This window comes from Onychostruthus taczanowskii, unplaced genomic scaffold (genome assembly GCF_017590055.1).
Source record: "Onychostruthus taczanowskii isolate IOZ18803 unplaced genomic scaffold, ASM1759005v1 scaffold20, whole genome shotgun sequence".
NCBI classification, from domain to species: domain Eukaryota; kingdom Metazoa; phylum Chordata; class Aves; order Passeriformes; family Passeridae; genus Onychostruthus; species Onychostruthus taczanowskii.
The window spans coordinates 9763286-9776083 of record NW_024499240.1 but is presented as its reverse complement, the minus strand read 5'-3'; the positions used below and the strand labels follow the sequence as shown (position 1 = coordinate 9776083).

At 47.8% G+C, this 12798-nt stretch overlaps 1 protein-coding gene across 4 annotated transcripts in view; it reads right to left on the bottom strand.

Moving 5' to 3' along the window:
• Positions 1-12798, bottom strand: part of NRP2 (neuropilin 2) — an 89115-nt gene that overhangs the window by 17861 nt on the left and 58456 nt on the right. For 3 of the 4 annotated variants that reach the window (XM_041403223.1, XM_041403224.1, XM_041403226.1), the window contains exons 13-15: positions 7308-7570; positions 5090-5186; positions 2647-2667 (exon numbers count right to left, since the gene is read on the bottom strand). In XM_041403223.1, the coding sequence (XP_041259157.1) occupies positions 2647-2667; positions 5090-5186; positions 7308-7570 (381 nt within the window). Of the gene's footprint in view, positions 1-2625; positions 2668-5089; positions 5187-7307; positions 7571-12798 lie in introns of all 4 variants that reach the window. The other variant, XM_041403225.1, reaches the window with a different exon arrangement.

Below are 12798 nucleotides of genomic sequence, written 5' to 3'. Positions count from 1 at the left end.
CCCAAAGAAGGAAAAGCAATAGTCCATCTGGGGAAAAAAAAAAAGAGAAAATCCATTCCAGAAAGCTGCCTGGAGGGCTGCCTGCCTTGCTCTGCCACTGCCGTGTCACAGCTCATATTCCTTCCTGAAATCACTGACATTAACTGCTGTGGACAAGCAACACAGCTGGACTTTTCATAGATGACACAGATGAAAGCAAGTATTACACTCATCTAATCTGAATGCCACAAAACCAGTGTCAGTCTCCACCCCCTAACTGCTACCTGTCATTGCTCCAGGGAGATATCTCTATCTTGATTTCAGGATACCTGCAGGGAGAGAATCCACCAGTCACAAAGGCAAATTCTCCCCATGGTTTTTCTCCATAGTTTTTCTCCATGCATTATTTGGAATATATCTCTTATTTCTAGCGTGGTATTTATCTAATTCCTTGCTTCCAGACACTTGTTGTACTCTTTCTTTAAAGGTGAAATGCATCAATGCTCAAATGCAGCACAGTTGAAGCACACTTTCCTGGTCCTGTAAGGTCCCGACCCACTAGGTGGAACATATGCCACCTACACAAATTCTCTTCTTATTATTTGCTTTGTGATCCTGTCATCATGTAATTGCAGGAGTGGGGGCTATAGAACATCTCAGTAATTCATGTATAGTTTTTCTCTCCAGCTCAATTTTTTTCTTCAGCCTGGGACTTTGTTCCCTCATTTTTCCCTCTCCTTCTGTTGGGCATGTCTGTCTCTCCCTCATTTTAATTATCATGTAATTGCCTCCAGTCTTCATCTTCACTTCTCCATCTTTTCCCTCTGCACTTTACTTTTTCCCAGGCCACTCCATCCCTCTGTGCCATCTATTCCTGCCTGTCATCCAGGGGAACCTTTCCAACCTTTTGCTGCAATTGCAATTGCTCCCCTGTTATGACCAATGCTAGGATGTCCTTGAGGGGGTCAGGAATGGGCAGGAACTGTTGGAACAAGCTGGCAAGTTCCAGGGGGAGGGGGAGGTGTGCCTGTAACAGCATCTGCCCATGGTGCTCAGGGACCTCACTGTTTCTCCCCAGCCTGTGTGCCCTGGGGAATACGATGGGGAAGTGGAGGCACTCAGGCAGCAGGGCAGAGGCAAAGGGGAAGACAAGCAATACTAATTAGCAGGACTTTAGGATAGACTTTAGAATAGAATGTGAGGACCCAGAGAAAGGTTCAAACTGTAACAAGTCTCAAAAGACAAGGATGGTGTTTGCAAAACAGATGCCAGACCAGGCCTAGGAGAATGTAAAGCAATGGTGGAAGTCATGAATGGTTGTGAGGTTTTAACTGTCACCTGAGAATATCACAGCAGCTTTTCAGTAACACCACAAGCCTGAATATCAGATAAATAAGCCTATAAACAAACAGAACTGAATTTCTAGTTGTTACATTACGGGTGTGACTGTAAAACATGGTGTTAGACCCTGCACTTGTCCCTCACATTGGTAACACTCCACAGCCTGAATCCCCAGGACAGAGTCGTGCATGTGACTTCAGTCTCGGCGCCTCCTTTGCCATTGCTGCCACAGCTCCCAATGCACACACCCAGGAGAGACAGCTCTGCCCACACGGAAATGCAGCTGCTTCGAGGGGAGAGTCCAGCCATATCTTACACTTCACCAGCACAGTACAGACATCATGTCCCAGTGAAAGCAAAGGGCATGTTGACTGAATTGACAAAACAAATCTCAAAATTAAGGGGAGCTACAACTTTGCTCTTCATCACAACACAACCCCCAGACACATTCCTGAAGAGGCAGGCAGGAAAACAAAATCCAAATTAAAAAAAAACACGCAAACCCCTCAGACTAAACGGATGTCTGCAAAAGTAGATAGTTTTTCTCACCCCAGAACAAGACAAACAGCACTCCCCCTGAAAAGAGAGAGGCAGTTCCTTGGAGTTCCTCACCTTTTCTCCTACCCTGCAGGTTTGATCAGAGAAGTGTTGGTTTCTATGCTCCAGGCTAGTATGAAGCTGTTAAATGTACCATTTTCACCTTGTTTTCCTTTTATTCACTGTCACCTTCAGAGCTTCTCACGGTAGTTTGCTCTCTCACTTATACCTCCCAACTCACCCTTCCAAGCAGACTCACCCCACCCTCCTTTGCCAGCACTGAACACCACCACTGCAGGAGCATCTACCAACTAGAGAACCACCTTCCCTCACAGCAATGTGAATTACTGCCACCAGATTTCACTTTTAACTGGCTACTCTTTTTTTTTTTTTTTGGCTTCTTTTTTTTTTTTTTTTTTTTTTTTCTTTTTTCTATTTTTTTTCCATTTAAGTCAGTTGAAAACTACTCTTTACTCTTCAGCCTTCCCAGGCTTAGCTGCTCTTCAGGAGCTAAGTGCTTCGCATGATGGCAGGTTTCCTAACGCTATCCAGTCCCAAGACGGGGGACTTGCCTGCTTGCCTGTTCCCTGTCACCTAGCAGAAGTCAGAGGATGCCATCTCCTGCTGCTGTGGTGGGGGAGGTTTAGTACACACTTGCCATTTCAGTGCTCAGAACATTTGCTGTTTGTACAAGCACACACATTGCTTTCCTTCGATGTAAAAGCCCATGCCAGCAGAACAAAACCACCGAGAGAAGTGCAGTTTTACCTGGAAAGTAGGAGTTCTCACCTGGGAAAGCTGTGATGGGTTCTGCAGAGGAAAAACAAAAGCTCGTATTAGAGAGGGGAGTGTTACACAGCAAGCCCCCAGCTCACATCCCCCTTGATTTGCAGTGGCCAAGCGAAGCAGGCGGGTGGCTGTGCCTCACAGGAGCCACTCGCTGGGAGCAGCACAGGGAGCCAGCCAACCTCAGCAGGACTGTGAGAAACCTGGCCCCAGCTGAGGACCAAACAGACACAAAAAGCTGTGACTCAAACACACTTCAGAGAAAAATATGTCTGAGGTTGAGGGTCATTTGTATTCAGCCTGGCTGACCTGAGTCTTCCAGTGACAAAGCCTCACCTGGCCCAGTGATGAAACCCTGAAATCCCCTAAATTTCCAAAAGTGGTTTTGGTTTCTGGCTCAACTCTGGCACTGTTTCTCATGTGGGAACTGTCTTAATTCTGGGCAGTGGTGCCCAGCTCCTTTCTATCTCACAGTGACAAGAAACAAAGGCAAGTGATAGTTTTCCTTCTTTCAAGATACTTTGAAGATGTAATCTATTACAAATTACTGGATCTGAAAAGCAATAATCGGTACTTACTACTGATTACTTTCTTGCAGAAGTAATAGACTTCTGATTATTTTTAGATTACTTTGCATTATGCCTGTGAGTCACAGAAGCAGACTCTGGCTCTACTGAGTGCTATGAAATCATCACTTGGGTTCAAAATGCAAATGACACATTTGTCAAAGGAAAAAATTATTGTGACTTATTAGCATTCTTTCATGCTAAAAAGGAATCAGATTACTTCCAAGGATTATATTTGAAAAAAAAGTAGCCTGTGCTGGAGTCAGCTATTCTCATGGCTCTGAAAGAAAGAGAGCAGCATAGTATTGCTACTATTTCATTATTATTTTTGTGAAACTGGAAATGACCCCTAAGTTATGTTAAAGTTTGCAGTGGGAACCCTTTGCTGGCAATGATCTGAGACAAACAATCTTTATGGATTTTAAGATCCACATTCAACTTCCTAGACTGGGTAAATTTGTGTAGCAGTTAGGTGTGTTTTTTGGGCTGACAATGCTTGAAACTTCATAATTTATTCATGCTTTTGTTTTTGAAATATTAAGCTTTAGGTTCATGAGGCCCAAGATACAATAAGACTAGAGCTAGGTGAATTGCTGAGCTCCAAAGAAGTTAGATAGGAAATACTATTAGTGTTAATCATGGGTCTCGCTTCTCTTTAATGCCATAGAAGGCAAGAGATTAAAACACCACCGTCAAGCCTTAAATACCGGGAATTTGACATCTGAAGTATTAGCTCCTTTGACAGATGGGAGACCAGCAGAGTTCAAAGCATCAAAGAAACGGGGACTGACGGTGCTTAAGAGCCTCTCTGGGCCAGTCTTAGTCCTCTGTTTTATTATCAGTGCTGGTTTCTGCACCATCTTTACCTCACCTGCCCGCATAGCGGGGCAAGCAATGTAAGCAGCTCTTCCCAAGCATGGTTTGTCTGGTGCTTCCTCCCCTGAGAAACACCCTTTGGGAGAGAGTGTTCATCCTGCTTGGGTTAGGAGGCACTGGGATCCTCCCTTGTGGGGGTGAGGAGAGCAGCTTCACTGAATGGGGCCTTTCAAAGCCCAAAAGGGAGAGAGGCTCTTCTCCGCTATTTCCATTGCTTCAGGATGGGTCAGACACTTCCTAGTGAAACACATGCTTCTCCCAGGTCATGCACAAGGGCAGGACCTCGCTGCTCTGGGCAGCTCTCAGCTCTAATTAAACACTGCTGGTCCCATGCTCAACTGGGATACCTCTAAATACACACCCAAGCAAGATGACAGCCAGAGCCACCAGCGTGACTGCATGGATATGCCAGGTAGAGGAAAAGTGCAGGGCAATGGCTCCACCTGCAAACTGCTGAAACACACTTTTTTGTTCCTTTTTTTTCCCCCTAAGTCCTTTCTGTTTTTACCTGGCTTTTGGCCTGGTTTGGGAAATTGTGAATTCTAGGGCAAAAATTTCTTTTGTTATTCTGTTAACATTGCTGTAAAACCTCTCTGCAGTTATTTTTTTTCTTATTAGAGAAGACTCCTTTTGAACTGGTTGGCCCCTCTAAGTGTGTAATACTGACTGACAGCTGGCTTCTTTTGTTCAGCACTTTCCTTTTAAATCTGGTGTATGTCCTTATCACATAGAATAGTCCTCAGTAACCCTCAGCTGCTCTTTCAGCTTTGCGTGGCAGAGACACGTGCTTCCTCCTCCTCACACCAACGCAGGCAGAGCCCCTGTCCCCCAGAGGCTGAGTTGCCCTCGTTTCTTTCATGGGCAATCAAAGTCCCAGATGAGATCCAGAAACTCCTGGTAACTCAGCCAGGGGAGGTGTGGCCCACTGCCAGCCTGCAAGCCAAAGCTCTCCAGCCTGAGCTGCCCCCTCCCTTCCTGTCCCCACGGCGGGACGCAGCACATACCCATGCAGTTCTCCAGCGGGATGTCAGTGCCTAGCCGGATGTCATCCAGGGCCAGCTCTCCTGAGTGGCCATTGCGGATAAATCCCTCAAACACGATCTGTGGGAAATCGAGACAGAAATGTCAAAGCTAAGTTGGGTGCTTCCCAGCTTAGAGCCACCTACAGAGAGTGGCTGCTGCTCCCAAAGGAAAGGGTGGGAAATTGCTCTGGGCTTTCACTGCAGACCTGTGGATCACCTGACACTAGTGCTGCTTCCTTGCCCTGCCTCTGCCAGCCCTTTCCCAGGGAAAGCTGCTGTGCATGGACAGCTTCAACAGAGTGATCTTTGACTGGCCTGGCAGCTCTTGGCTTGCAATTTTTTCAGTTAAATGCCTCTCATAAGGAATAAAGACTCAGTGAACCCCCACTAGCCCTTGCACAGATGGTGCAAGTGGCATAACTCTGAGTTTCTGCAGCAGCAGCTTTGGCCCGTGGTATTAACTGAGCTATGGCCACAAAAAGGAAGGGAAGGACACAAAATGCACAGCTACATTTAACTGTAAAGTGCTGTTCCCATCAACATTACACAAGAAGTATTGAAATGTCAGAGGAGAAGGGTCAGCTTATTCCTACTTAATCACAAGCAAAATATATTTACAAAAATAAGTAGAGTCGTTAGCTCTAAGAACTGCTGAGTGGAGACACTTGCAATATTTACATAATGACGCCACTATTCAGCATGCTGGTATATTCACGTTTAGCACACTAAGTAGTCAGCCAGTGCCCATCATTCTTATCTGTAGGCATACTGTGTTTTCTGGTATTTTATTAAAAAGCCAAACCCATACAAACAAACTAGTCAGGCAGCTCCAGTGCAAAGGTTTTACTTTGTATCTCCCTGCCTACTCTGAAGGCATTGGAATAGGCTGCCAAATGAAAGGCTGGAATCACCATTCCTGGAAGTATTCAAAAGGCATGTGGATGTGGCACTTGTGGATACAGTTTAGTGCTGCACATGATGATGCTGGGTTAATGATTGGACTTGATGATCCCAGTGGCCTTTTCCAGCCCTAGTGATACTAGAATTCTAAGGGTCCAAATAATTTCCTATGGCTATGTACTTCACAAACCTCCTCTCCCCTTATTAGGCGCCCTCTTTCACCTAAGGTGCCTGGGATCCATGCCTGCCCGCAAGGACAAGTCCCTGAAGGGCTGGGCATCTGACTGCACCGGCAATGGAATGTCTGGGCTGTGGGTCCCAAGCTCAGGCCATCAACCCACATGGGAGGCAACAGCTTGGAGAGGTCAGTGGCCTGACAGCAGCAGCTCCCTGGGTCAGGGTCAGGGCTGGGAGCTGGCTGGAGCAAGACTCCCCACCAGGGTGGTCACTAAAGTGCTGCCTCAGTCCTGGGAGTCCATATTTCCTTGTGCCTTGGAGGGTGCTGGATGCTGTGCTGATGCTCATTAACAAGTGACAACAGCAGCACTGTCTCCCTGGCAAATGGCATGCTGCCCGGAAGGGACAACCATGCCAAAGACACTCCTGGAAGCAGCAGCCTCTCCACGGGGTGCTGGTACAGCTGTGCCAGAGGGGCTTAGGTGACTGGCAAGGCAGCACAGTTCCCTTCCTCATCCCTTCTCTTCCACTGATCTCTGAGAGTGGGGCAGGGCCATGATCCCACAGCCCTGCACCCAGCCCTCTGATCTAGGCTAAAGTATTAGAGAAGAGGATCCACAAACAAGCCTGCATTTCCTCTTCCTGCTCCTGTGTCAACACTTGCAGCTGAGGCTGGGGAATGGCTATTTGCTGCCCACCCTTAGGAGCTGGCTGTGCTCCCTCCCAGCTTTCCACTTCTCCTGGCTGCTGGGTTTGCCCCCTGGAGCTGCACATCTGCCTCTGGTCAGATTATCTGATGACCTTCACTTGGAGGGGGAAGAAATGCACAAAACAAAATGAAGGGGAAAAAAAAAGAAGAAAAAAAAAGAAAGGGGGAGAATATTTGCAAAATGGGAGATCTGAGGAATATGAAAGGCAACAGGCTGAACAAAGGCCCAAGTCTGTGCAGAAGACAGGCACTCTCAGAATAACAAACAGTGTAGCTTAGTTACTATGGTAACTTGAGAAACACAATGAAAACAGCCACATTTCCCAATGATGAATGGGCCTGGGCTCTGAAACACTGAAATCAAGATGCTGGAGAAGTCTACGTGGTCCAGCACACCTTCTGCAAGCATCTTACCCGGTACTCCATGTCGTAGCTTGGCAAAATGATGCGGCCTTCCCTCCACTCCTCGCCTTGGTCCTCCGTGATGACCCACAGTGCCTTGTGCTCCTGGCTGGCTTCCCGCCAGACCCGCAGCATCACCCCATTGCTGCCCCATGCCTGGTACTGGAAAACCATGCAGACAGCACTCTGGGGCAAATAGATGGTGGGGCTGATGAGTCGGGCTCGCTGGCCTTCCCGCCTTCCGCTGCTTTGCAGTTGCAGGTAATTCTTGACATCTGTTCAGAGAGAAAAACACCATTCTATTATTTCCGCAGCCACTGGCAACAAGTGTCTCACCTACTGCCAAGTGGCTTTGGCAGTGCTGCATGGCAGTGCAGCCCCATGCCTGCAAAAGTGGGGTCTCACAGCAGCACCCTTTGTGCTCATCCAGCTGTGCCACTGCTGTACCCTGTGCAGCCTAGGCAGGGCATCAAGTTGCACACTTCCCTCACCAGCCACCACCCTCTCCCTGGGTAGGAGACCAACACCAGAAAGTGGTTAAGAAAAAGACTGACGTAATTAAAAGAAGTTAAAAAGCTGGAGCAAGTTATTGTCAGATGAAGTGATGCCATGATAATTGCATTTGCAGGGGATATGTGTGTTTATTCTACTGGGAGCTTCCTCAGTGAACAAGCCTGAGGTGGGTTTTTCTAAACGCCACTGCTGAAAACTCATCTTGTTTTGAGGATACACACAACAAAATGAAAGTCTGGCTCGCAGTTTTTCTGTAATGCAGCAAAACAGCCTCTAAAGCACAGCACCAAGGAAGGACATGGACCCAATGCGTGAAGCATGCATAGGTGACAACTGTGTGGTTGCAAACTTGAAGGTAGCTGAAATACATACAACAGAGGATTCACTTGCTCTAATATTACATTTAAATTGTGACACATTTTTTGTCAGTCCTCGGGGAGGAGAGATTTGATACACTTGATATCCCAGGAGAAGTTCAAGGCTGAGGCTGGAACTGGAGATATTTGATCTGAATACCAATAGCAGCAAAAGCACATGGATACAAATCCCGAGGCACACCTGACTTTGTCTGGAATCAGTGGTTTCCAGCCCTCTCTGATGAAAAGGTTCCTCAAGGAGTTTCCCATTTGCAGCTTAGATGTCTGAAGTCCCTTAGCACAGACTGAAAGCCAAGTATGTAGCTAAATGATCTTTACCTGTCCCTCCATCATGACCAATGTCAGGACAGGGTCCCTTGGGTCGCTCCAGCTGCAGAGCAAGGTGACCCAGACAGGCCAGCTACAAATATTGCTAGATTTTGCATTTTACTCAACAGAGGGATGTGCACACTTGCTGTTGCTACACAGTGGGCAAGTGCCACTGGTGCTCCATGCCAGCATGTGCCAGCCCAGGCACAAGAGGATTATCTCTGCCCCAGAACTACACTGAAGGGTTTGTTAGTTCCTTCCCCCACATCTTAGCCTGCTTTGCCTGATGGGTCAAGCTCTGAGCAGCAGCTTGGCCCTGCCTGCCCCGCTCCCCCTGGGCTTCAGTGCCCACAGCAGTGGCAAGAGCAGCGCCTGTACTCAGAATGTTTGCAAAGTGCGCTCAAAACACCTCCAAAACTTAAAGCAGAGAGATTGCACTTGGAATCCATGGAAAGATAGGTCCCAACAGAAAACAGCAGCTGACATCCCTGCTGCTCAGCAGTCAGGTGACATTACAGCCCAAGGGAGATCTGTCAACAGTGCTGGCCCTGCTGCAAGATTGTCAGTGCCAGCGAGCAGGAACCAACCACTGTGAGCTACGCAGCTTTCTAAAATAAATTTAGGACAAGATAATAGGAATATTTGCCATCATTCTTCTCCTACCATGTGTGATCAAAGTACTTCAAAAGCATATCCACTCCTATGAACTTTCACTGATTTTGCTGTATGGAGACAAATCTGTTCCCAACTGGCCACATAAAGAAACAGCGACATTTTAGCAAAATTTTCAGCACCTATGAAATGTCCCTGGGCCTCTTGGCACTTTACGTCAACAAACAGTAGCAGAAAAAAAGGATGAAAGTGTGTTTGCCCACTCCTGCTTGAGTGAATCACTTGAAAAAGTACCATGCCGTTTTCTAATGGAGGAGTGTTCTTGTGATTTACCTCAGAGTGGTAGTAGTGGAGGAGGAGATGTGGGAGATAAACAAGTGGAGGAATTTAAAAAAAGAACAAGCTGTACTCCATGCCTAAGGAGTGATAAGGCATAATAAGTCATCAAGGTCTCCTGAATTAAAATCCTCTTTTTGTAATTCACTACAAGCCTCTTCAAATAAAAAAGCAGCAACAAGAAAAGAACAGCAGCAACAAACAAGGGAGCAAATCAGACTGCAGTCATACACTTATCTCACAGCTGAAATGGTCTCACAGGCAAATCTTAAATAAAAGCACTAGCCAGGTTCAAAAATGATCAAATCCAGATTTCAGGACCAAATTCAGGACCAGCCTTTGGTGCCAGTATCTAAGCAGCCTAAGTGCAGGGTTTTGAAGCATCCTGCATCTACCATAGCCCACAGCTGACTCGAGGGGACTGACTATTCTAATTGTGCAGCTGGACACCTCCCATTATCCACACCAGAAGCCAGCGGTATCCAGTGTGGCTGCCTTGCCACTCCAGCAGAAGAGCCTGTGTGCCCCTGAGTCACATCCCTCCTGCCAGGATTGACACTGACCTTCTGTTTGTTCCCGTTCCTATCAAACTGTGAAATCAAAGAAACTCCTTAACTGCAGCCAAAACTAATGCTCCCCTCAGCAACCCAGGATCTTTCAGACACTTGGGAACCCTCCATCTCCTGCCCAATTCTTGCTGGGGCCCGGAGATCTCTCCAAGACCCACTGTCAGTCCCAAGGGCTGCAAGGAGGCTCAGTCTTTGGGTGGTGATTCCAGTTGCTCCCCTGCAAATAGCAGTGGGTTTGGGCACCATGCACTCTTGCTCCTGGTACCAGTACCAATTTCTGGGGTGGAAAGCCAAGTGCAGGCAGGCATGACTTTCTATGTCATTTGAAGATGAAATGGCTGGATCACTCTAATGGCTAGTTGGACCTTTGGAAAAGCCCTACAAATTTGCTGAGACTGACTGAATAAGGGCACTGTGGAGCTAATTGTTGGAACAGCATGTGGAAGCCTGGTGGTTCCAGTAGTCACTGTGTTTGATACAGTAAATGGAAGCCTTTGGCACAGAAAGCATCTGAAAGGCTGATTTCCCCTGTTAAAACACTTGAAGGGAGCTTTGCAATGATGAGCTGATCAATTCTTCCAGGATCAGAAATGCATTTTAATCTCTTTCCCAGAACTTTGGTTTGCAGTCTCTGTTCCTAACACGATAGCTACATCCTCCACAGAACTGGCACTGCTAGTTCAAAGCACCGGCTCAAAAAAGGCAGGAAAACCCACTCAGGCATTTTACTTCTGTTTTGCAACTGATGCTACAGCATAAATCTCATGGACGATTTATGGGATCATCTGGATGTAAGGGAGCCAGTAATGTGAACATGGAACCACCCCAGCCAGATGATGGCAGAGCCCCTCGTGTGTGCATGGCAGTGAGTCCTGGATAAATCACCAGCTGGGCTCTGCAAACCAACCATCTGGGCAACGTGGTTTTCTCTTGGCACACCTGCTCCCTCCTGCTAGGAAGCCATCTGAGAGGACATTAGGGGCAATGGGGGATGAAGCCTCACAGTTTGGGTCAGACTGCAAGCACAAGCCACAGCAGCCTCCCCCTCTGCAAGGTCAGCCTGCCTTGTGCTTGTGTCCTGCACATCTCACACTGTCTCTCAAGGAAAGCACCTTCCCTCACGGATCTCAGCAGCACATCTGGAGGTGTTCCAGCAAAACCTGCTGGGCAGCATGTACACAAGCAATTATTGAGATTTCAGATTCCCTCTGCTTTTCCCCCCTCACTGGATATTGTTGAGTTACAGCTGCTGCTGCTCCTGTGGAGGAACCACATGAATTGCTTTCACTTACATCTCTCCAAAGGTCACTGCACTCTCTTTTGTTGCACAGTGTGCTTCAGCTGGCAGCACTGCAGCCCAGTGGCAGCCACCTCTTGTCTGTCAAATCCCAGAGGTGACCACACTGCTGTGGGCACTGTCTGCTGCTTGCACAGCCCCAAATGCCACCCCAACCACACTGTGTCATGGCCAAGTGGACATCCCAGTGAGGCAAGATCCTGCTGTTCTTCTGGGGCATGTGAGGTGGAAGCTGCATCAGCTCTTGCCATTCCTGGGGAGCAGATCAGCTCAGATGCTCTCTTGACTGCAGGGTGGTCTGGTAGCAAGGGAATGGCAGCTGCATAAATATGCAGATTGAAATTGGATAGTTATCATATTTTTAAATTTTTTGGCAAATCATGCAAATTCACCTCAAAAGGCTGCCACTATCATTTCATGACAGGCCTCTCCTCAATGACAGACTTTCATTTAGGATGGGAAGTCAATCCTCCATAAATCTAATATTTATATTAACTAGATCACTGCATCTGCTGGAAAATCTCCTCAATTTTGATTATGTGTTAATTAGCCTGCCAAGTCCTTGCCATTTCAGTCTCTAAATCAGCCCATCAAAAGGCATAAAACCCCACACATACCCAGAACCAGGCTCTTAGCCTGCTCTCAGGAGCCTTTCTAATGGACCCACCATTACATCCTCTCAATTAAGCCTCACACCCTCAACAGCACAGTGCAACTGGGAGTCCTATTACCTCCCCCAGGGAGGGCACCGTGTCCCTGACAAATCAAATGCCAATTAGAGCCTGATATTTATGCTAGTGAGCTGCCAGCCATCAAAACTTGTCCTTTGGCAGTGTGGTGGGCACCCTGGCTGGCCCTGCATGAAAGGTGTGCACAGCCCCACCAGCGCAGCGTCTGTTCCTGCACAGCTGCAGGCCTGGGCAGGCTGGTGCTGCACTGCACAGGCTGCACACACTCGCTCTGCCCAGCCCTGCTCTCTGACCCACTGCTGCGAAGCCATGGGGTGGTGCACGTGCTAAGGATTGAGAGATGGTGTCTTGCTTTGCAGAGAGCATTCCAGCCTTTTTAAAGCATGAATGTCACTGGTGTTTGGGTCTAAAAAGCAACTGAGGCAAGCAGTGAGCCCCAGAGAAATGGTTTCTTCTCCTCTGCCTCCAGCCCAGCCCAGCCCAAGCAAGCAGGAGCTTTGCTGGAACAGACCATGGCCATACCTCCTTCTCTCATGAAAGACACTGTGGGCACATGGACAGCCAGAGCCTGGCCCTAGCCTGCAGCCAGGGATCTCACACAGAACAGCTGATGCTCAGCAAAACTCTTGTGATGGGGGTGCTGGGGTGTCCCAGCTCTGCCATGCTGTGGGCAGCCAGGGCATGAAGGACTTTCTAGCATTTGCTGTCCTCACTGTGCAAATGAGAGTCAGGAGAGACACGTACAGCTTTGCTGAGAGGCAATCTGCACCACACATGAGGGGAGCGAAGAGAGACAGAGAT